Source organism: Tetrao urogallus (genome assembly GCF_951394365.1).
Source record: "Tetrao urogallus genome assembly, chromosome: 15".
NCBI lineage: Eukaryota > Metazoa > Chordata > Aves > Galliformes > Phasianidae > Tetrao > Tetrao urogallus.
The window spans coordinates 1,484,939-1,508,625 of NC_136828.1; the positions used below are offsets into that span (position 1 = coordinate 1,484,939).

At 52.0% G+C, this 23,687-nt stretch overlaps 1 protein-coding gene across 1 annotated transcript; it reads right to left on the reverse strand.

Moving 5' to 3' along the window:
* Nucleotides 1-1,587: 1,587 nt before the first annotated feature.
* On the reverse strand, nucleotides 1,588-23,687 carry RAB40C (RAB40C, member RAS oncogene family; the record flags this gene model as incomplete). The annotated part of the gene is made up of 6 exons (XM_079542887.1): nucleotides 1,588-1,868; nucleotides 3,458-3,680; nucleotides 4,073-4,150; nucleotides 10,178-10,238; nucleotides 11,159-11,219; nucleotides 23,546-23,687. The coding sequence occupies 6 exons, from the start codon at nucleotides 23,685-23,687 to the stop codon at nucleotides 1,588-1,590; spliced, it is 846 nt and encodes a 281-aa protein (XP_079399013.1).

Consider the following 23,687-nt stretch of genomic DNA (forward strand, 5'->3'; position numbering starts at 1 on the left):
CCGCTCAGTAAAGCTGCCAGCCCCCAGCCTGGCAGCATTTCAGTCTCCAGGTGAACCGGCAGCACAAACAAGACGCTGCCGTGGGATGAAGCCGCAGACGCGCAGGCCCTCGCTTGACATCCCCCACACCGCGCACATCTCAGTGCAGCACGCGTCCTCCAAAGCACCGCAGCAGTCCCGCACCGCTGGGCCCTGGGCTCCCTCCTGTTTCCTGCTGCAGCCCTGAGCTGAGCACCACCCCCACGGGACATGCAGCCCCGCTCCAGCTCCTTCACGCTCCAGCAGGAAAAGCCGCTCGGTCCCTTCCCACCTTCATCCAGGAGGAGCCGGAGCTCGGCGGGATGCCTTCGGGAAAGCAGAGCAGGAGGCCAGGGCGCGGGGCCGACACGGGGTGGCAGTGCGAGGATCCAGGAGCGCACAGAGCGCGGCACAGGGGAGGTGGGGCTCCGGAAGGGATGGCCGAGACTTGCACTGACGCAGGACGGTCCACGTCTTCCCTCTGCTCTGGACTCGGCTCCTCGGTCCCTGCTGGCTCTGCGTCCTCGTGCTGAATGAGGCACCTGGGGGGCTTGGAGCCGCCGCTGCCTCGCATCAACCCCACACCTCCGCCTCTCCGCTCTGCCCCTCAGCTCTGCTTCGACCCCAGCCTGCCCCCGGTGCTCACACTTTATGGAATGATCAAAGTAAAGCAGCTTGGGGGGTATGGAATGCACTGATGGTTCCTTCCTTCTGTATATGCAGCATTCAAAAAACCTCCTATCGACCCATGCGGTGGGTCAGAGTCCCTCACAGCATTTGTGTACTCTCATCTTCACATCCTCCACTTTGCCCCTCTGGCTGCCACTGGTTAAATTAATCCCCTGCTTTATTTACATGGCTGCATAAAATTTTCCCTGACTGCTTCTTAAAAAAAACACCTTACAAAACAAGTGATATATATATATATATATATATATAATATTTACATAAAGAAAGGCAGAAGGTAAACAGACTGCTTCCTTCAGCCTCCTCATGGCCAACTCCTGCCTTTTTCAGTTCAGCTTTCTTTTTTTTTTGGCAACAGCAGGTTAACATCTTGGTGAAAACGGTCACTTATTTCCCTCTCCCCCCCCTCCCTTCTCTTTTTTAGTTTTGTTTTTTAATTCCTCAACTACATCCAACAGCCACTATTGCACCAGCAATTCGCTCAGGACTCCAAGAGTTAAAGCCGCAGCACAGATTCTCCTTGCCTACTCCCTTAAGCCTCTCAATCTGCCATTAAATCCATTTCTCCATCGAAACGGGATGAGCTTTTTTTCCCCCTCTTTCTCCCCCCTTCCCCAACCCGGCAGCTGCTGAATTCTCCACCCCAGGCCGAGAGGTGAAGCCCAAAGCATTCCCAGAGGGTCACCTGGCAGAGTCCTCTCCCCCCTGCAGCCGGCAGCACGCTTCACACCCGGGGCCAAAGCAGAGCACATCCCTGATGCCTGCGTGCAGCGCGGGGAAAGCAGCCGAGGCCCATCCTAAAGGATCCTTGGAAAGGGTGCAGTGTGCAAACATCTGTACATGGGCGTGCGGGAGCACACGGAGCTCACGGCGCCCGTCCTGCTAAGAGATCTTGCAGTTGTTGCGTGAGCAGTTCTGGGGGGGGCTCTGGGGCGGCCGAATGGATTTGGATCTCTTCAGGCTGTTGCCTTTGCTGCTGCTGCCTCCCCCGCTGCTGGCCAGGGAGTAGGAGCGGCCGTGCATCATCACCGCGTTCATCCCGTTGGCCATGGAGAAGGATTTCAGGTGGCTCTTGATGGTGACGGGCAGCGGCAGCTTGTCGATGAGGTGCACGGGGGTGCAGGAAACGATGGCTCGGCAGCACAGGTCCTGCAGGCTGAACACTGCGGGGAGGAGAGAGCGGACAGTCAGGACAGTCAGGGCCGACGCGGCGCAAGGCTGCCTTCTTCCTACACCTCTTTATGCCATGCAGCTCTTGCTGGTCAGGGGAGAAGAGCTAATGGCAACTCCACCGGAGCCCTGAGCAGAGGCACGGAATCATTTGTGTTGGAAGAGACCTTTCAAGATCATCTGGTCCGGCTGCCCTGCAATGAACAGGGACGCCTACAGCTCCATCAGGCACTCCAGCCTGACCCCGAGCATCTCCAGGGACAGGGCACCACCAGCTCTCTGTGCAACCTGCATCAGTGCTTCACCAAATTACGTTTGTTAGAACAACAACCTGGGAATAAAGGCCTCCCAGGCTGCAGCTGAGTGCTGCAAGCCAGCACAAGTCCTCAAGACATGAGCTTTGGTGCCAGCACTGGGCTCAGGCAGCACTGTCTCTCTGCTTGGTGCAGCCCTGCTCATGGTCCCACTTCCCAGTCACCATTTGGCCCCAAGGAGAGGTCTGGGAAGGAGGCAACGTGGCCAGCTCTGCTGCAGGGCAGCCTTGCCTGGGACCTGCTCAGTGAGGAGCAGCTGCAGGGACGGCTCTTTGCAGGGTGCTCACAGCAATGAACATCCCTTCAAGCCAGGAGAAGGCTTGCCAGCATGCTCTTAGCTCAGCTGAGCCACATGAATGAGCTGTGGGAAGCCCGTGGGATGGGATTTCCCAGTAGCCGGCCACAGGAGGGCACACGTTCACCTCCAGCCGCTCACTGCTCCCAAGCAGCAAGCAAAGCTGCCTCCAGTCCTAAAGAATCTGGCAGAGCACTTGGCCAGCAGGGCCAGCACACAGGATCTGCTCTTGCTCACTGGGACAGAGTACCCAGACAAAGAAAGGTCACCCGGATGGGAGTGTGAAACTCCTGCTTCTCAGCCTGTCAGTCAGACATGCTGCTACCCCCAGCTAGGAACAGGGGATCCCAAGACTGTTTTGCTTCAAATTCAACGGGCTGAGACATAAGGCAGGCTCTGTTCATGCCACAGACTGTGGACCTGGGTATATATGGAATACCTCAACTCACTGCTCCAAGCCTACAGCAGGGATGGGGTTTAGCCCCATTCAGCTCCTTGCCCTGGGCTCACCCTGCCTCCCTATCTCTCTGGAACAGGAGATACAGGCTCAGACAAGGCTAAGGACAGAGGTGCTTACGCTTGGTGCATCCCACACACACAATCATCTGATTGAAGTGCTTTCAAGTTGTGAGCTTAATTGCCTTTAGCTTTACCTAGAGTAAATGCAGAGGTGTAAGGATGTCCCAGAGCAGTTCAGAGCCTAGACATGCTGAACTGCCCTCTGGAGCTGCACCAGTACGGGCAGCTTGCTCTGGCTCAGCTCTCCTGACTCGAAGCTGTTCGCCAGGGCAGGCGCTCTCAGATCCCACAGGTATGAGCACACAGACTCACACACAGACTCACACACAGACTCACACACAGACTCACACACAGACTCACACACAGACTCACACACAGACTCACACACAGACAGCCCCATCTGGGCGCTCCCTCTGCTCCAGCCCACACACAGCCCCCTTTTCTCACTGCCCACCTCGGTTGGGCCTCCAGATCTTCTCCATGCCGTGCCGCATGAGGACGATACGGGACAGCTCTGTGAAGGACTCGATGACGTTGAAGTTGCACAGTGGGCTGACCTCAAAGAACGTCATGCAGTTCTTCTCAGCGTACGCCCGGGCCTGCTCTGTGGGCACCTGTCGTTTGAAGGCCAGGTGAAGTCTGTTTCCCACCAGGATCCGAGGCACCCCTGGGGCATGCTGCAAAAAGAAAAACGGACGTGGAAAAATAATCATGGCTTGTCTTTAGTGAGAGCAGCCAGCCCTGCCTAACTTCAATGGAGGTGAAGAGCAAGACAGAGTAGAAGCTGCTCTGATGCTGAGCAGTCAGTGCTACATAAAAGAGGACAATTCATTCTCTCCTCTCTACAGTTCACTTGATAGGGAACCACAGCACAACCACTCCTGTTCCCGTATCAGAGGTGGCCCCAGCCTGGATTTTGTTACAGACCTCTGCACTTTGGTGCCACATTTATCTCCCCGGCCTCCCCTCAGTGTGCCTGGCCCCTGGGCCAGAAGGGCAGCAGCCCCAGTGCGAAGGGATGGTGTTTGGTAGGAAGCCAGCACGCTCCTGGGCCCTTCATGCAGCTCACCTCATCTATTTCCTTTATCCATCGATCTATCCCATCAAAGGACCAGCGGTTGGTGATGTCATACACCAGGAGAATTCCCTGATGGAAGAAAACGTGCAGTCACCAGGTTGCATATGAGGCAAACTAAAAGGGAGATTCACCCAGAAGACCGCTTCTAGACCCCAAAACTGAAAGGCTCAAAGAATGTTCCTCCAGTTGCATTATTTATGTGCTTGATAGGGATAAAATTGATGCAACAGGTCTATCATAGAATGGTCTGGGTCACAGAACACAGTGCTCACCCAGTTCCAACCCCTGCTGTGTGCAGGTCGCCAACCAGCAGCCCAGGCTGCCCAGAGCCACATCCAGCCTGGCCTTGAATGCCTGCAGGGATGGGGCATCCACAGCCTCCTTGGGCAACCTGTGCCAGTGCCTCACCACCCTCTGGCTGAAAAACTTCCTCCCTCCTCATATCCAACCTAAACCTCCCCTGTCTCAGTTTAAAACCATTCCCCCTTGTTCTGTACTTAACTCAGATCTGTTGGGGAGGATTTTGCTCTTATTTCCAACAAGTGATCGACTCTGGAAAAGACACCAGTTCTGTTTTGGTCAGGGGGTTTCCAAAGAACCACCTCAGTGACTCTGCATCCAGAGGAGCAGGGCTGTGCTTTGTGCACTCCTCCTGCACAAACCTGATGGCCACTGCTCAGCCCCGTGAGCAAGCCAGAAGTGCTTCTGGGGACGGATCCAGCTCACGTGGAAGGCAGCTGGACTGAGCTGAGAGCAAAGCAAACAGCCCAAGCCTGACTGCAGGGTGTCACAGGGCAGGCAGCTGGGCAGAGCCAGTCCTCCTGGAATCAGGAACCCGCAGGGAACAGCCAGCCCTACAGCAAGTCCTGGTGCAAAGGAGATCTTAAGGTGACAAAATTGAGAACTACCTGCTACCAGGAGAGAGACATCACTAAAATAAAGTGCATTCTGTGGGGGGGGGGGAAAAAAAAGACAGGACTGGGGGGGAACCTCTACTTTCCTCATTTGTTCTGCCTGTTTTGACTTCCAACTTCCAAAGCTGCACATGTAAATGAATGATAATCAGGAAACAACAGAGGAAGAGGTTTGAGGACCTCCTTCCAAGACAAACTGCCAGGGCATTCAATAGGCCCTACTTGCTTTCTTTCTGGACTGACAAGTTCCTTGAGCCAACAGAAACAGACCCAAGAGCTGGTTTGTGAGGACAGCTTCTGCCAGAACCACGCTCTCAGAGCAGAGTGGCTTTAAGCTTGCTGGCAGCTGCAGCCTGGATCTGCTTTGCAGAGCAATCAGGATAAAACATCAGCAAAACCACAACCCCAAGTTCTCAGGATCTAAGTGGAAGGTCAAGATCACGCTCTTTAACTCTACACTGTCTGCCAGCACAGCTTCCCAAGTCATAACACAACTCCACACACACACTTTGAGTTCAGATTGTCAAGCAAAGCTTCCCAAGAGCAGACACCAAGGCCACACTGCCCAGTGCCCCAATCCTGTCTCCATCCTCCCCAGCTGGGGCAAATGGGAGGAAGCAGCTCCATGTGGGGCTCAGCCAGGGGACCTTGTGCTTCTCCCAGGCAGCACAGGTGTGCTCCAGACACTGCCTCCCAAATGAACATCACTGTTTTCTCCCCTGCAAAGAACAGCTTGCAGACACGCACGCACACAAGGAGCTGGCTCCAGCTCTGCAGACAGCTCTGAGGAAGAGCTGTTGGCTTTTTTTTTTTTCTTCCAGGTTTATAAAGAAAAAAGATTCTTGTGGAATAACATGTGCAGAATTGTAATCAACCAGACAGATGAACAGATTCCCATCTGCAGCCTAAAACCTTCTTTAAGTGCCCCGATGGCTCGCAGCACCCCGACATCTTCATACCTCTCAGTATTTAGCATCACAAGACACCTTGTGAGAGCACCTGAGCTGAGCAGCCTCTCCCCAGCCTGCCCCTAGGTGGGCGGGAGAGGACTTTATCCCCCAGCACTGTCCCAGGATTTTTCACAGTTCATTTTCAAAGTCCATTTCCAGCCTGCTTTTGTTCCACACTTCTGGGATTGGTGCAAGCCTGAGCTCCCAGTGACAGATTTCCACGTGAGTGCATCACGCAGTGAACAAAGAACAGGGATAATCTGTTATTGTACCCAGCAGCACACGTGGACCCCTACACTGCCAGAAGTCAGGCTTGTTTACAGCAGGAGCTCACACAAAGTCCTGTCCACATAATCAAAGAGAATCAAACCACATCTCTGTCTGGCTTAAGCACCTGCAGCAAGCAGATCTGCAAGCTTTGAAAGGTGGCAGAAGCAGCGTGCTGGAAAACAAGTGCTCCCACCACTGCCACAAACCTCGGCACGCAGAGGACAGGGCAGCCAGGAGAGCCTCACTTGCTGCTACTGTGCACCGATGGAACAAAGCTGTTGGTTGCTGAGGAAGCCTGGAAGAACCCCCAGACTGGACTTTTGCAGCCCGCAGGACTAAGTAAGCCATAAACAAAGACAGCAAGGAGAACACCATGTCCCTTCTCCAGCTGGCACCTGGGACCTTGGCCCAGGGCACCGCTCCCTGCTGCCAAAGCATTTCCCAACGGCATAACACATGGGGGGTTATTTATCACTGAGCTGGCAGTAAGCACTGTGACAAGCAGAGCTGACTCCTCCAGCAGCTGGACGCCCTCAGAATGACCAGAGGCAGGTAGAGTGTTTGCAGCACCCTGAAAGCTGCACAGCCTGCATCTCGGAGCCTGCTGAGCTGCCAAAAAGCCCACAGCTCTCTGCGTGCTGAGAAGCCCTGAGTGGGATTGACAGCAACCACTCAAACCTGCTGCCAAAGCAGAACTCAACAACACTCATTGTTCTGTTAGGGCTGCAGCCTTGCTGTAAGATGGGAGCGTTCCTCAATGTCACTTTGACTTTCTGTGATAGTCTGTAACCATTCCTGAAGGAATTCTTCTGTCACACTGCCTGGAGAGCTGGGACTTGTCTGCATTGGTTGAAAGAGGTCCCCTCGTTAGAAGCCAGCTCACCAGGGACAGCAAGGCTACTCTGAGATGTTTCCAACAGAGCGACATTCCTCCCCAACAAGAAAACCACACAGCTCCAGAGCCAGAAGCCTGAACAGCAGCATGAAACCCTGGGCAAGGCACCAAGGTGCTCAGAAAGAATCCTGCAGCCCAGGTTGAGCAAAAGCACAAAGCTCTGCTGTGTCAGAAAGGAAAGCTCACAAGGTCTGGCTCCTACCTGGGGACCACTTTTCCATTTAGCAAGGGTTTAACTTCAGGAGATTAAATTCTTATCATTCCATTCAAGAAGCAACGAGGTGGGAAGGGGAGCCAGGTGTGCTTCCCTTACTTGCAGATGCTTTTCACCCAGCAGCTGTTCTGTGTATTTTCCTAAGCTCTCTCCACTCATGTACACGTACCCCTTCTCAGCCAGCTCCAGCAAGGGCCAGGCCATGGCACCTGAGCACCTCCTGCTCTCCCAGCAGCCTCACAGCTCTCTCTGGAAACCCAGCTCTCACTGAGTTAGTCCTTGTTATTCCTTAAAGGAAGCCCAGCCCAGAAGCCCCATCTCTGCTCAATAAAAGCCTTCTGCTTGTTTCCAGCACGAAGGTGTTCATGGCCGGTTTACACCAAGCTGTTCTTGCACAAATATTATGCTGCACTTTAAGCAGAGTTTAACCCCTCTGGCATCTCTTTGCTCTTCCTGAGCTCCTGGTTTGTTAAGTTAGAAAAAGCTGTTTCTCTTGCTTCCAACAGTGCTTGCATCAGGCTTCCCACAGAACTCCTGAAGTCTGAGGACACCAAGAGAAAAGAGAGGAAAGCAGAGTGCTGAAGCACAGAAACTCAGCCCAACACACAGCACTGAGCACGTCTGGAAGAAACAGGGAACTCAGGAACACTTCATGCCTTCCTCACCACCCAGACCACACTGGGTTGAGCTGTCTTTATGCTATCAATAAAACTGTGTTACCAACTACTAGGTGGCAGCTTGCTCCCAGAGGAAGGGCAGCTCTACCCAGCTTTGACAGAAGTACCTATTTCCAGCATGCAGAAGCCAACAACTATTCAAGCCTGTTCCTGCAGCAGAGATCTTCATCATTCAAATCTAACATCCCTCTTGCATTGGTTAACCATGAAGAGTTTGAATTAGCATACTTTCTGCTTTCAGAAGACGTGGAGGTTATTTCAGAGACACCTGCATTCCTGCTCATTCAGGAACACTGCTGGGGTGCCACATGGGAGCCAACCACCTGAAGCTGTACTTCAGACCTGGAGAAAACTGCACCAGGGCTGCAGCTCTCAGCCTTCAGAAGGCACCCGCTCACTCTTCACTGTGCAGCACTCATCACAAGAACATCTTTGAGCAGGCAGTGGAGACGTTTCACTTGGGAACTCTCTCTTCTTCAGGCAGGCTTGCTGCTTCTGGCTGTTTTGCAGTTACAAAGGGTAAAGACTGGTTGTTGTTGGGACCAAGGCATCACAGCAGTTCTCTGCAACAGGGATTCGTGGCACAGACAAAAGACAGACCCTGAGAAAGAAGCATAAGCTGCACTCTGTTGCCTAAGTGAAGTGCATACTCCAGCACTCAGCAACAGACCATTCATGGTACAGGTGCCTCTGCCAAGCTGGCTGATCACATTTACTTGAATGCCTGTCCACGTGTTTCCTTGAGGATGGTGTGCAGGTAAGATGGACAAGGCAAAAAAACCTTCCCCACTGTACAGTGAGAGTTCCTAAAGCAATGCTGATGAATAAAGCAGAAGGGTAAGATGTTACCTCTAAACCAAACACGATCAAGAACCTCATTACAAGGAAGGAAGGTAAAAGAAAGCCGTTTCAAGCTTCAGGTCAGCTGGCTTCTTCCATCCAGCCTCAGGCGTGCTGTGTGCAGAAGACAGGCTGCAGGAACCCAACGGATGCACTCCCAGTGCCTTACAGCTCTGCTTCAGTTGCTAAACAGACACATATCTTGATCCATCTGAACATTCTCACCACCGTTTCTTTCACCTTTCCCATCTGTCCCAGTTCATCACATGGCAGCCACAAGTTCTGGCACACACTGTGCAGGCTCTGCTGGCTGGAGCCCTGTGCAGACACTGTGCTTGCTGCTCCCTGTTTGATTTGGGCATTTGACAGCAAGGTCTCAGGAAGACTGCCCAAAGCCAAGCCATGTGGCAACCAGAAAACCACAGTGCCCCATTGCGTGCTTATAAGGGAAAGGACACCACCTCAAGCATGCAGGTTGCATTAGGACTGGAGCTCTGTACAGTTCTCTGAAATACAGTGTGAGCAGGGTGAAGTTCTGTGTAGAAGAAGGACTTTTGCCAAACTTTTTGAATAAGAAAAGAAAGGCAATCACTGTAGTTCTTTTAACTTAATGAGATTTTTTTATTTTTTTTTTTAAGCTAATGATCCTTTATCTGGAGGGACTCTGGGATGTTACTCAAAGGATGACTATTAATACATCAAAAAAGCACTGTTAAATAGCATTTCTTTCAGAAGACCAAAAGATTTCACTAGCCATTCACCATCTAGATGCTATTCTGGAACAAGGCCCAAAGGAGAAGCTCAAAATTTAACTCTTTGTTTCATGTTTTAAGGAACTTAGTTTAAGATCCAAGTGAGCTGCTCTAGTTGCAAGCCTGCACCAAACATACAAGCAGGAGCCACCTTATTTTTGGAACTGATTTGGTGGCAATACAGAGGAAGAACTCCATTGGGAAAGCTGGTGTTGTTTTGAAACATACCTGATAAGCCTCTGAAATTAGGAGCCCCCAGATTAAAGCTAAGGCAGATCTCAGGTTAGAATTGCCTCATTCTCTGTAATTCCAACTTCTCAACCCTCGTCTAGAAACAACAGACAGCAATCCATTACAGAACGTCCCAGCAGCAGCCCAGCAGTGTCACTCACTCCTCTGTCTCCTATCATTCCATAAAACAAGAAAACCAGAGCACAGGAATGCCTGTGGTGCCTCCTGGTATTTTCACAGATCCCATCCTTTTGATGCTTGATTTGCCTCAGAGCTTTTTGCTATGACATGAAAGATTGTTACAGCCCAAAGAAAAGGACTGGCTCCTTCAAACACGGGACAGCAGTGCTCACCTGGGCTCCTCTGGAGTACGACCTGAAAATGGTGCAAAATCTGCCTTGCCCCGACGTGTCCCTGAAACAAAGAAAGCCTGTGAAAGGTAGGAAGAAACAAATCCCAGACTCCACATCTCCCACTGAGCTACAAATGGGAAAAGTGGCACCTTACAAGAAAGGGAAACACAAAATAGAAGGAGCGTATGCAATCACATAGGGCAGAGAGATAAATGAGCTGTTTGTTAGAAAAATGAGGACATCAGTTCCTGAGAGAGCAGGATTCTAATTAAACCATGAAATCATACACCCTTAGAGTCAGTCTCTGAGGCTGAGAATGTGTCATTCATTCCCAGTGTAACAGTTCACACAGAACACTAATATTCCAGTTATTTCATACACGCCTTGGTAGACAAGTTTGCTTTCATGTTTCAGGACCTGTGTCACTCCCTACTCGATCCAGCTGAAGCACAACAGGGGCAGGCTATTCTTCCTGCACTGTTGGGGCATCTTAGCAGTTTATATCTCAGAGCAGGACCAGATGGGCTCCAGCTCTTCTTCCAGTGCTGACAGGTAAGGAAGGGTCACCTCTATGTGCAGTGCTCTCACTTCTCCACCCCAGTGCCAGGGATACACCCTGCTCTCCAGGCACTGACTGTATGGTGACCAAGTCATGGACAAATCCAGGCTTCCGTAGGAACTGAGGGCTTTGTCCTCCTAATTCTATGTTTCCAACTCTAGGATTTCAGTGGAGTCCAGTATTACCTTCAAAACAGTATCACTCCCTTAGAGCTGTATGGGAATGGAGTCAGCTGTGGTGGAGAAAGGCTGAAATGGAACCACTTTGGCAAAGGACAGCATGCTGCTGTTGCTGCTCAGTCACAGAAAGGGGTCTGATTCACTAGGATAACTTACTGGGTAGAGGAGCTACCAAGCCTCAGCATACAGCCAGGGATGCTCTGCACTGGCCATGCTGTGGCGCAGCTCAGAAGCCAAACTCACCAGAGCTCCAGCTTGACCCTTCTGCCGTCCAGCAGGATGGTAGTAGTCTTGTAGTCAATTCCTAAAGAGAAAAGAAGAGGGGTCAAACAGGCAGGGAGGTGGTGATGCTGAGAAGCCTGCCCAGAGAACGCAGCTGCTGCTTTCCGACTGCAAGGACAAAAGGAGTGAAGAACTACAAGGCACGCACACCTGCTATGCTTGCTAATAGAAACATGCAAATTAAACTGTTTACTTCATTAAACAAGGAAAGTCTCAAACTCGGCGATGGAAGAACTGACTCAATGTGAATGTATTTTGGAAGAACGTTACTTTTTCTATTACCATCCTCTACACTCATCCTTGAGGGCACAGCAGCACACAGCAGCCCGTACTGCAGAGCAACGCAGGGCAGTCAATGTGAGCGTTGGGTTCCAGTGAGAGAGAAGCCCAGAAACCCTCAGTTACAAGCCCCACCACGGCACGGCCATGCTCCATCACCTCTGTATTTCATTTTCCTTCCTCTCAGCAGGGGAGCAATGTGAGGGGTTTCACATTAGGGCCACGTGTGCCTGCGAATCAGGCTGATGCAACTTCAGGAGGTTCCTCCAGCAGCTCGGCTGCTGAGCAGGCAGGGGCAGAGCAGGCAGAAGGCACTCCTTCCTCAACAACAGCTGAGAAAACAGCACGGACAACTGCTTCCCATAGGGCCCCAGCTCCAGAGCAGCAGAAGACCCCGAAATTACAGTCACATGAGGAGTGCCCAGCACCTTCAGACACAGATTTTATGCACAGCCACCCTTCCTGCAGCTTCCCTGCAAGCTCCTGTACATCTGGTTGATCTCTACCACTTGCTGCACCCACTGGAGAGCATGAAGTAATTTACAGCCATCTGTAGCAATGCCAAGTAACTTCCCTCCGATTGCATCAGCTTCATTCTCTCCTCCAGCTACTAGATATCAAACTCTGAACATGTATTAAAAACTCACTGCTGAGTAACCACCTGTATGTCCCTTCTGCAACAACACTGCCCTGAAAACCAAACAGACAAGTTTGTCAATAAGGCAAATGGATTTTTGTCTGAGTCATCAGCAGGAGCTCCCTGTTAGAGAGAAACAAATTAGATTTCAGTCTTCGCAGGGTGCTATAAAAAGCAATCAAGATAATTATCTTAAATTCCAACTATTTCCAGTGCTTTATCACAGAAAATAGATAGTTTACTTTTTATCGTCCTCCAGAGACGAGTGGTTTGTATTTATTTGCTTGGCAGATATAAAACCCGCATCCCTGGGGACAGCAAGCAGCAGTGAGCCTGCTCCATGCCCACGAGAGAGCAGAACATCCCTGTGAATCCTCTTAGCTCCCAAAGCAGGGCAAAGTAAGAGGCATCAACATCCAGCACCTCGTGCTCACAGCACACAAAGGAGGGCACAAGGGCTGGGTTTCACACTCTGGGAGCTGCCAGTCCCCTGGTCCATGCACAGCTCCTCCTGCACATCGCAGCTGGAAGAGAAGAGCAGTGGCCTTTGGGGATGGCACCGCTGAAGGACCGTGATGAAATCAGCCTGAGGAAGCTGTGTGCACCCAAGCAAAAAGCAAAGCTGTTTTGTCTTTTTATTCTAGGCTACAATCAGCATTTAAACACACGTGGTAAAGTAAGCTGCAAACTAGCGATGCCTTCCAGGCTGGATGCAGCTCTGGGCAGCCTGGTCTGGTGGCTGTGACCCTGCATATAGCAGTGGGGCTGAAACTAGATGATCCTTGTGGTCCTTTTCAACCCATCCTGTGATTCTTTTGTGTCCAATCCGCATACACCCACATTTGAATTAAGGGCTAAATGTACAAGTTACTTTGAGCAAAAAACCTCCACCTACAAGCTCAGTGGTGAGAACAAAGACTGTGCAGCTGCAACATCTGTGACAGCTTCAGCTCTGCTTCCCCTCTGCATGCACACAGTGCATCAGGCCAGCTCAAAGGGACCCTTCCATTAAAGCTTGCACCTAACTGTTCTGGGGAGGGATCTGTCCTGCACTGGCTCGGTGCTCAGAGCAGGAAGCAGATCCTATGTGACACAAGCCAAACCCATGTGCTGCTGCCCTGCCAGCCACAGCCACCCCTGAACTCAGTGCAGCACTGAGGGGGATGCAGAGCAGGGCTGCCCCTCCCTGGCCCTGTCCGAGGCGCTGCTGTGCAGCCTAGGCTGGAGCTCAGCTCCTTGTCCCAGAGCTGCTGCCCGGCCGGGCACAGCAGCCACTAGATGTCATCGTCGCCCAGAGCGCTGCTGGCAGTCTGACGCTCCCAGCCAGCCACGCTGTACCACAGGTTTTTATGTATTTATTTATTTCCATTTTGGGCAGCTCAGAAACTGATAAACTCAGCAAAGGTGTTAAATTTTCCTTCCTGTAGTCATCAGTGGTTTCCCCAACCCGAGCATCACCTCAGCTGGCAGCTGCATACGGCTCATTTCAGGACTGCCATTTCAGCTCCTCCAGCAGGGATGCACAGCCACAACCCCACACCACATCCCTGCAGCTCTTGCAGCCTTCCCGGCCTCTCTGCCACCCGCCTGGCCCCCCAGACACGCAGCCCTGCTGAAAGCTCAGCAGCTATCAGCCCATCTCTCTTGACCAACACCAAGCATGATGTAACCAAACTAGCGACGCTCGGTGAACAAGTCGGGGCTGTTCCCTGTGATTTAGCATTCAGTCCAACCCCTCTGCTATTCTTCTTCAGGCTCCTGCTTATGCTGATGCCAACATGACCCCACTGTTGGAGCTGCCAGCCGACCTGGCACGCAGCAACCTGTTGTCACCAGGGCTGGGGACAGACACCCCGCTCCCCTCCCAGGGCCGGGCTTCACGCACGAGCACCATAATCATTCCTGGGCAAAGCTCCAGGGCATCCCAACCTTTATCCCTTCTGCCAGGCAATATATGGGAAACCTGCCCACCAGCCACTTTCCCATGGGAATGGGCAGGGTGTACATAGGAATCTCTGACCGATTCCAAATTACTCATGCCAACACAGGATGCTTCACATCAATGCCCGCTGAAACAAAACTCGGACGAGTTAAAATTCGAGCTTTCAGCTGTGAGATTACATCTGATGTAACCAGGAAAAGCAAAACCCCGCCAAGAAGTGACACTTTTCTTCCAGCACTCGACAGCACTTCGTGGTGGGGCTGCCAGTCTCCTTCCCCTGGGAACTCACTGCCCTGCAGGACGTGTCCCGACACCATCACTGAGCACTGGGCACCCTCTGCACAGCAGCAGCATGCCAAAAGCCAAAGTCAGAGCAGGGCTGGTGGACAAGCAGGCTCAGGGGCTGGGAAGTCACTGGAAAAGGCAGAAAGATAACAGGGATGTGTACTTCATGCTGCTCTCGAGCTGTATTTCATGCAGTTCTTGAGATCTCCCCTTCAAATGATGAAGATATTGAGAAAATTGCTTCAAATGTTGAAGCGACCAATGCTCTGTACTGCTGTAAGCACAGTGGTTCTTTATGTAAGTTCCTGCTCTAGAAAACAGGAGTTTTGCAGTTGTAGACTCTCAAGGCTGACCCTGCCACAATCTCCTGCACACATCTCCTGTCCTTACAAAGCAGGATCTGCACAAACTCTTCTCAATTTTCCCACAAAACAATAAGAACAGCACACAGATTATTTTCTCCTTTGGATTTCTGAGACAATCCTCAGCAGGTGTTGGGATAAAAACGAGTCCAGCACTCCTTCAGCAGAGGCAGCGTGGCAGCTGCCAGAGCCAACAGTGCATTTTAGGTCTCTGAGTACCATCCTCCCTGAGAGAGGCTCTGATAAGCCAACATGTTTGCCCTACAGGTGGGCAAACACACAGGGAGCTGCCATGGCAGAGGGGAGGGAGAGCTGCCCCCATTGCAACAAACTGCCCACAGGGTCCCCAGGACTTTTCTCCATATCAGCACTGCACCAGGCTGGCAGCAGCTCCAGCCTCTGCCTGTCATGTCTCAAAACAAACAACCAAACACAAATGTAGTTCATACATGAATCAGGAGCAAAGGGCATTCCAGGTGACATCCAAAAATCACTTCCCAAAGAAAAGGAAAAAATGTGGTGCATTCAAGTGAGACACTGGCACAGTTACAGATAGTTTCTGTCCTAGTGCCACTCTGCTTATCCCTTACAGTGGGTGCAAATCAGAGCAACCCTTTTGCTGCTTCAGTCACTGCTAGGGTTTGCAAGGCTCAGTTTTGGGGCCATTCTCTTTGATGTCTTCTTCAACTTGGATCCAGGGCTGGAAGACACACTGAGTCAGTTTGCAGAAGACACTGAACTGGGAAGAGCTGCTGCTTCCCTGGAGGGAGGAAAAGCATTGCAGAGAGATCTTAACAGATTAGAGAGATGTGCATTGGCAGCCACATGAGGAATAACAGGAGCAATGATGGATTCTGCACTGGGATGGGGCAGCCCTGGGCACTGAGTGGGGACACGACGCTGAGATGCAGCCCCAGGAGAGGGACCTCAGAGCAAGGCCAGGAGCCCACTTCTATTTGAGACAGGGCAGCTTTGCCATCAGTACAACCAAAGCCAATGTGCCACAGCTGCCTAACTGAAAACATTCAGTTTCCACCCAGACATTCTGTTCTCTTACGGGTCATCAGTTCCGCCAAGTCCAGAGGAAGGCCTGGGTCCACATTACCAGGTATTTACTAAGGTAAACAGGCTCATGTTGCCAGCATCTGATGGCGGGAGAGATGGGATCCTTCTCAAGCCCCACCACTCCCCTACAGCAGCAACACCAGGGACAACTGAATGCACCTCTGCAAGGACTCCAGCCTGACCTGGCAGCCCGCACGCCCCTGCCCTCCTTCCCCACTCACCCTGTGTGCTGCTGGAGAACGATGTGGCACGCACCGAGCAGCAAACCCCCAGAGAGCAGGCCTTAGTCCCCACTGGGGAGCAGAGAGTGCCACCCTGGCCACCCTGGCCAGAGAAAAAGGAAGGAAGAAAAGCAAAGCTGGAACCTGAAATAGAGAACACTTCCAAGATTCAGCCGCCTCCAATTTCAGTGTCCTCAGGTAACCGGAGCCGGTTGCAACACGCCGCGTTCAACAAGATGCTTGGGAAAAAGCAGAGCAGGTCTCTGAGCATATGGCAAATAAATAACTGGAAAAACGTGAAGACACACTGTGACTGCAGAGCAGGAGAACGTCGGGGTAAGGAACAAACCTTGTTTCTCCTCACAGCGGGGCAGCAACGAACACCTCGCAGTCAGCGTGGTGCACTGCAGGCTGCAGCAAATGTGAGGCACGAGAGTCAGGGAAATCCGTACTCAACAGACGAGGAAGGATCAGCAGTCACAGCACCCCGTGCAGCTGCACTTGTGGCAGTGAGAACAATCACATAAAGACGTACACGTCAAGAAACACTCCAGGGCAAGCCAATGGAACAAGTCATCTTTTGTTCCCTTCTTTAGAAAGAAGATGTTCAGAAAAAAATCTTCAGTAAAGTTTCTTAATCAGAAGGACTTTGAGAGGTGCAGCTAAGCAGAGAGGGATAATGCCATCGGTTGGTAACCTACAGCATCAAAATAATACTGTGGAGCCCAGCAAGAACACCATAATTAATACTGAAGTTTTCAGTCCCAGCCCAGATGCTGCTGGGGAGCAGAACCAAGCCTGGCACTGCTCTGTGTTCTGGTACAGCCAGAGAGATGGTTAGAAATGCTGTCAGTTTCATCTGACAGCAGGATAAAGTGAGCTCACCGACCTGAGACCAACACAGGCAAAAATGGAGTGGCCTGCTGATGGAAAGCACCCAACGCACCCGCACACACCTGGGAGGTGCAGTCAGCCTCTGTGCTGGAAATGTTTCCCTGTGTGTGCCAGACAAGCTGCTGGAAGCTCCCTCCCTCTCCTCCATGCAGAGCTTGTGCAAACCTTTCAGGTAGACGAACAGAGAAGAGACAAGCAGGTTATTAAAGCTAAGCAAAAAGCAGTGCAGCGAGCAGCACGTCTGAGGGGCTCCGTTCGTAACGGCATTCCTGTGCTCTTCAGCACAGCCTGAAGCAGCCAGAGCAGAAACTCATTTATCCCAAACGTCAGCAATAACTGAGAAGTGCTCAAAGACAACCTCTTACCCTGCCAAGTCCCTGGGTGTTACAGATGTTAACAAGAAGTTTCTCAGCCATGACTGACGTGGCTGGGTTTTAACATCTCACCCAGGCGGGTGCAGCACACAGCAGACATGCAGCTCCAGCCAGCACACCTCGCCTGGCTGAGCTTCCATGGGGATGAGACCTGCTCACAACAGGGCTTGTGCCCTGCTGGGAAGGCTGAGCACCAGGAGTTTATCACCAAACCTCTCCTGGGCAGAAGGCAGCGCCGGGACCAGCGCTGAACCGACTCTGTGCTGCCTGTAAGTGGTGTTAAATCATTCAGAGAAAGGTGGTATGAGCACATAAGCAGTAGCTGATGAAAAAAAAGCAAATTTCAATCTGTCCAAATAACGAGTGATGAAGTCATCCGACCTTAAAAAGCGTGTGCAACAGCACATTAACAGCAGCAATTGAGCTCGTCAGCTCAGAGCTGTAAGCCACAGAAAAATCCCTTCCAAACAACACATGAGCTCATCAGCTTGAGTCATGCATTCAATTACCTACTCCTCACATAGACAAATAACAAATTATCTTCATCAGCAACGGGGGTCAACAAAACATATGGCTTTGAACAAAGATGGCTTCATCTCAGGTCTGTGCCTTTTGGCACTAACACACCTCGCAGCATTGCTTTGTTGCTGTCAGCACGGTGATAAAGTTCCTGAACAGCAGTGCTGCAGAAGAAGAACCAGCCCAGGCTGGTGACTGCAGGGGTGGAGCAGAAGGCCACAAAGCAGCACTCCTACTGCTGTGCTGCAGCGTGGTGTGATGGGAAGCTACCTTCAGAACATGCACCAGAGGTCTCTGCTCCCAGCAAACACCCTGATCAGCGCTGCTCCACGCAGGGCACAAGGGGTCATTTGCTCCAGCCTTCATCATCTCCTCCTCACAGCAGCAATCCAAGCCCTACTCCTGCTGCACAACCCGATGCGAAGTGACTCAGCTCTGAGCGCATCACAGCTGGGATGGGAGACTCACAAGAATGTTTCCCAAGTGCTTTGTTCCCAAGCATCCAGCTATCGACTCCAAGGTAGCCAGAACCTCAGACCAGAAATTGCTTGTTTATAGCCAGCCAAAAGCAAAATGTGTATTCACTCCCTGCAGGATGCCCAGCCCTGCTGAGTGCTTCGCCTGCCAGCTGCTGCTCCGCGTCCCAGCGGTGCTTTGGCAGCACTGGACACCCACAGAGGAACTGTTCCACGCTGAGGATGACATCTGTATCTGAAATCTGTATTTGGAGCCAGAAGCAAATCTGTTCCTGGAACTCCAGCCATTTCAGTGGGCACCCAGCAAGCTGCTGAAACAGCCACAAGACAGTCCAGAACTGGGAATGTTAAGTGGATTTGTTCTTTAGAAGAACATCAAGATTGAATTTATGCACAGAAGCTTCTACAAACAAAAGAGTTTCTTCATCCTCGGCAGTTCTGATGTCCATAAAAACCATACAGCTGCACCCAGAAACAAAGGCAGCCAGTGAGGATGCATGGCAGGGCACCGTAACAATCAGCATTGTTGCTGGGTCACCATACAAACACCAAGATGCACTCGGAGACAAGAACAACAACAAAAAATCATTCAAAAAGAGCTAAGTTATTGTGTGAAATACCTTCAGTACACTGCCCTCCCAGTGCTTAATGCGGGCTCCTCCTGACACCACGTGCATGGACCCCTTGCTCCTGTGCCTGATGCAGGTTCTGCCTGTTGAATGGACCCACTGCAACTCCACACAGCAGTGCTGCCTGCTGTCCTAATGGGGAGGGACAGAAGAAGTCCAGAAGGGTACAGCCACGTGCAAGGGAGCACTCCTCATCAGCAGGACCCCCATGTGAGCAAACTCAGTCCCAGAACTGCTGTCACATCCTTAGTGCTACTGCAGCCCCTGAAGGATCGCGCAGACCTCTGATGCTCCCCATGGGATGGGGCTCTCAGCACAACAGTGCGGGCAAGCTGAGAGCTCACATCAGAGCTTCCTTGCTCCTCCTCAGCCCCAAATCAAATAGAAAGCTGTACAGCATAATACAGCACCCTGCTTGCCAGGCCTGGGCTGTCAGAGGGCAAGGAGGTGAGAGCAAAGCAAGGCTGTAAATCCTTGGCTCGGAAAGCTAAGCTCGTAGTGCAGCTGTTTGTGAGTGCACAGAGAGATGCTCTGCTCTTCAGTGAGAGGGAGGGAGGGAAGGAAGGAGCTGCTGAGGAGAGCATGCCAGGGAACAGCTGGAAACTGGAGCTGAGGGAGATGGGGCAGAGAAGGAAATTTTATGTGGGCTTTCCTATGTGGTTTAGATAGGAAAAATAGACACCACCAGAAGCAGACTCATCTTGGAATCGGGGAAAATGGAAACAGAAAGAAGAAACAACCCTAAAAACAACAAAGAGAAACCTTTAACTCAATTCATTAGAAGAGCATTCTAGCCATTCCAGATTTACAGTGCTAGGCTCACATCACCCTGGGGGCTTGAGGTTCAGAGTCCCCTACCAGCAAAGCTCTTATTCAGGGTAAGGAAGTGCTCAGCTCCCCTCCCCAGGAAGGCACCTGGAAGGTGACACACATCACCCAATGCACTGAGCACCCCCTATCCTGACGTGAAAGACAGCAGAAGACATCCAGACCTGCTTGGGACTTGGGCCTGTTTGGGCTCTAAAGCCACAGCCGTGCAGTCCCACAACAAACAGAGACAGAGGATCAATGCAGTACATCCAGAATTATTATCATTATACAACAAAGGAAAAGAAATAAAGGAGAGAGAAACAAGAGATGCTGGAATTGTTTCCAAGCCACAGCCTGCTCCAAAGAGATCAGTTTTGCATCCCTGATGACACGGAAAGAACCACCCCTGAAGGACACGGGTGCAGGCGCTGGCAGACACACTGACCTGGCTCACACACACTCCCCACTCTTCCATAGCTGGAAGAGATTTCCAGCAGCGTGGCTGACCTGAAGCTTTCCCTGCAGGCTGATCCCACACAGGAAGACAATAGTAAGTCTCCATTTAGAATGCTTTGCCTCAACACAGCTCCCATCAGAGTGCTAAAACCTCAAAATAAACCACGATTCCAGTTACTACAGAGACCTGTCACTGCAGCAGCACTGCCCCAGCCAGAGCTCTTACCCAGCACAGCCACAGCCAGAACTGATTGCCATGTGCTGAGGAGAAGGCGAAGTGCTGCCAGAGATGTACGGAGTCCTGCTGTGCCATAAGCTGCACAGGTAGAACAGATGTTTGTAGCAGCCCCTGGGTGATGTTCCTGGTCACACACTGGTGGCTGAGGGTTGGGGTGAACTGCTGGGGGTGAAAAAGCAACTGCTGGAGAGAAAGGGTTGAGACAACAGCAGTGGGAGCTCCGAATTGAGACAACTGCACAAAGAGCAGCAGAGGAGAGCACATCCAAGGAGGTGGCTGCTGAGGAAACAATGTTATCTGCGGGTAAACAGCACTTAATAAGGGGGAAACAAGGGGCACAGTCACATTGCAGAGGGGTGGTCACAACAGGACGGGGCCATCAGTGCTGCTCCAAGCACCGCCTGAGAGCAGAGCAGACGTAAGGAAGCCATGAGGAGGACAGCTTAACGTGAACTGAGAGAAACAACATCTATCTATCCCCCTTCCAATCAAAGCCATCTGTTCAGAAACACACTCCATTCTGTCCCGAGCACACATTTCAGCTTTCCTACAGGAGCAGCAGCAGGTGAGGGGGCAGCCCTCTCCCAAAGCAGCGTGCAGCCATGCAAGGATCAGCAAAGAGCACACAAGGCATCCACATCAGAGTGGCAGAGCCTGCCTTGGCCTCTTCCTGCTGCACGGCACCCAGGGAAGCAACGTGCAGCAACTCCACATGAGTCACACTGCTGCCTCCTGCAGCAAGCCACCCAACGAGCTGGGCAGGATTGCTCTGGGGTAAGCGTGCTGACAGCCAGCTGTTCCAGAAAGGCTGTGACACAGCACTCAGCAGGCAATGGGTCCTGCTGTGATGAGCACCAGGCTGCACAGGGATGGCTCTGTGGGAAGTTTGAGGGACAAAGCTGGGAACATCCTCCTCCAAAGAGCAGCACAAACGCTAACTCGAGGCCTTTTGAAACTGCCTAAGAGAAAGACAACTTTAACTCCACCTCAGTTCCAAACTCTCCCAGCCTGGGGATGGCAACATCCAGCTGCATGGCACGAGTAGTGCTCCCAAAGGACGGATCCACTCTTTGCAGGGAGCACAGTTGACTTGGTGCTCCCTGAGACCCACAGCCTCAGCAGCTTCAGCATCAACCTCGTGAGAAACTCAGGTAGCAGCTGAAATTCAAACCTCTGATCCAAAGAGCCATTTTTAAGCCTCCAGAAGCTCTGCATTGAGGGTCTGATGCAGCACAAGGTACCAAACTACATGGATGCAATGAGAAGGGATGCTCTGCTCCTGGGATCCTGAACGAGAACAGACAGAAGGATCTATGATGCTTTAGAAATACACATCACAGAGTTCCAGGCTTTCAGGAGCAAGCAGTGGTTCCTCACCAAGTAGATGCTGACAAAACGTGCCCCAGTCACAGGATCAACCTCAAGCAAACTCCACTTCACACTGACCATGGCAAGCTTTGCCATTGGGACAGAAGAAACAAGTTGTGGGTGATCTGTTTTTTCAGATTAGGATGTGGGGTGGGGGGACGGTCAGAGAGGGAAGGAGGAGGACTGATGAGAGTGAAGCTTACAAAGAGAACCCTTCCACAGTAAGCTTACAAAGAGAACCCTTCCACAGTGCTGTCAATGTGGTTTCAGGACAGCATTAAGCAGATGATATGGAGGAGGCCAAGCACTAACACCAAGTGCCTTCACACCTGGGATGCTCTATGGGGCACAGCTGCACACAGCACAGAGACCTGCTCCTTCAGTGCATCCCCAGCACTCCAAGACTGATGCCATCCAATTGCCAAGGCCGTCAGGGATAGCTCAGGATCAAACTCTCTCCAATTTCAAAGCTGCTCCATCTGATCACAGGCTCAGCAGAAGCAATAGAAGCAGAGACTATCAAAGCACATATTAGTGTAAAAAAACAACCAAACAAAAAACCAACAGCATGTGACTCAATTCCCTAACTAGGAACGGGCTCATTTGCTTACAGAAAAGGAAGGTTTTGAAGACATTAGCTGACTGAGATCTCCTTTTTCTAGAAAGAGATGGTGTTACTTTGCTGTTACAAAGTAGTGGGTGCAGAGAGGCTCCCTTCCCAGCCATAGCTAAGTCACAGCGTTGGGTTCCACACGTGTATCAAAGAACACACACTCACTTCCCAACCACCCTCATTACTCCTGCCTCATCAGTATCTGAACAACAGCCAAAAACATCCACAGCATAACATGACCACAATGCCAACAGCCCACTTCACCCTTCGATCCGCCCTGCTCAGTAAGCCTCATTCCCAGGGAGCAGCTCCATTGCTCCCACCACGGGGTTCTTTAGGGATGGGAATCTCTCTGGGGAAGCTTAAAAGCACCGAGCGGCTCCTCAAAGCCAAACCACAGCCACACATCTCTATGGACAAACAGTACCACTGCCTTCTGCTTCCAGAATTTGTTACTCTAATCTCACAGCCCTCCCGAGCTCTGAGTCACTGCCTCCTCGGAGGTACCAGGTGTGCACTTCCATCACTCCTGCAGTGCTGCTGGCAGTTCTGAGGGCTGAGTGCACCATGCCTTTACATCAAGGCCTGCTTCAGTTCCAAGCCCTGAGAAGCACCCGGCTCTCTCAGGCTGCCGTTCACTGAGAAAACCGAGCACCAACTGCTCCAACCATCGGGTCAGCTGCGGGGACGGCGAAGGATCTGCATTGCATGGCTTCTATTGAGCCCCCGGGGCCGTTATTTTGCGCTGAGGCCAGAGAGAAGGATGACAGATTGAACGCCACTCCAGGACCCGCACCCTGCCGGGCTGTGCTATGCTTTAACTGCAGCGCAGGGCTGCAGGAAATAGCACAGTGCCACTCCTCGGCTTTTAATCACGGTCTTGTGACACTACAGTTAATAGCCTGCCGTGGGCTCCATCACACACCTCGACGTTGATAGGAGGCGGACAAACGAAGCAGCAGCACACGGAGCCCAGCAGCTCCTCTCTGCAAATAACGCTCCCGTTCTTTTGTTACAGACCCGCTTCCTCGCAGCGCGGCTCGGCACGCAGCAGGCAGTGAATGGGGCAGAGCCGCGGGGACGGCACCGGGCGGCCACACCAGGCACCGGGCGGCCCACGACGGACCCCCGCAGCCCCCGCAGCGCCGACCCCCCCCCCCCCCCAACGCCTCGCCCTTACCGTTGCTGTAGGCGTACGGGGACTCGGACGCGCCGTCCTGGAGGCTCTCCAGGATCTCCCCTTTGCCCACGTCGCTGTCTCCCACCAGCAGGAACTTGAGGAGGTAATCGTAGCTTTTCACCGGGCTGCCCTGCGTGCCCAT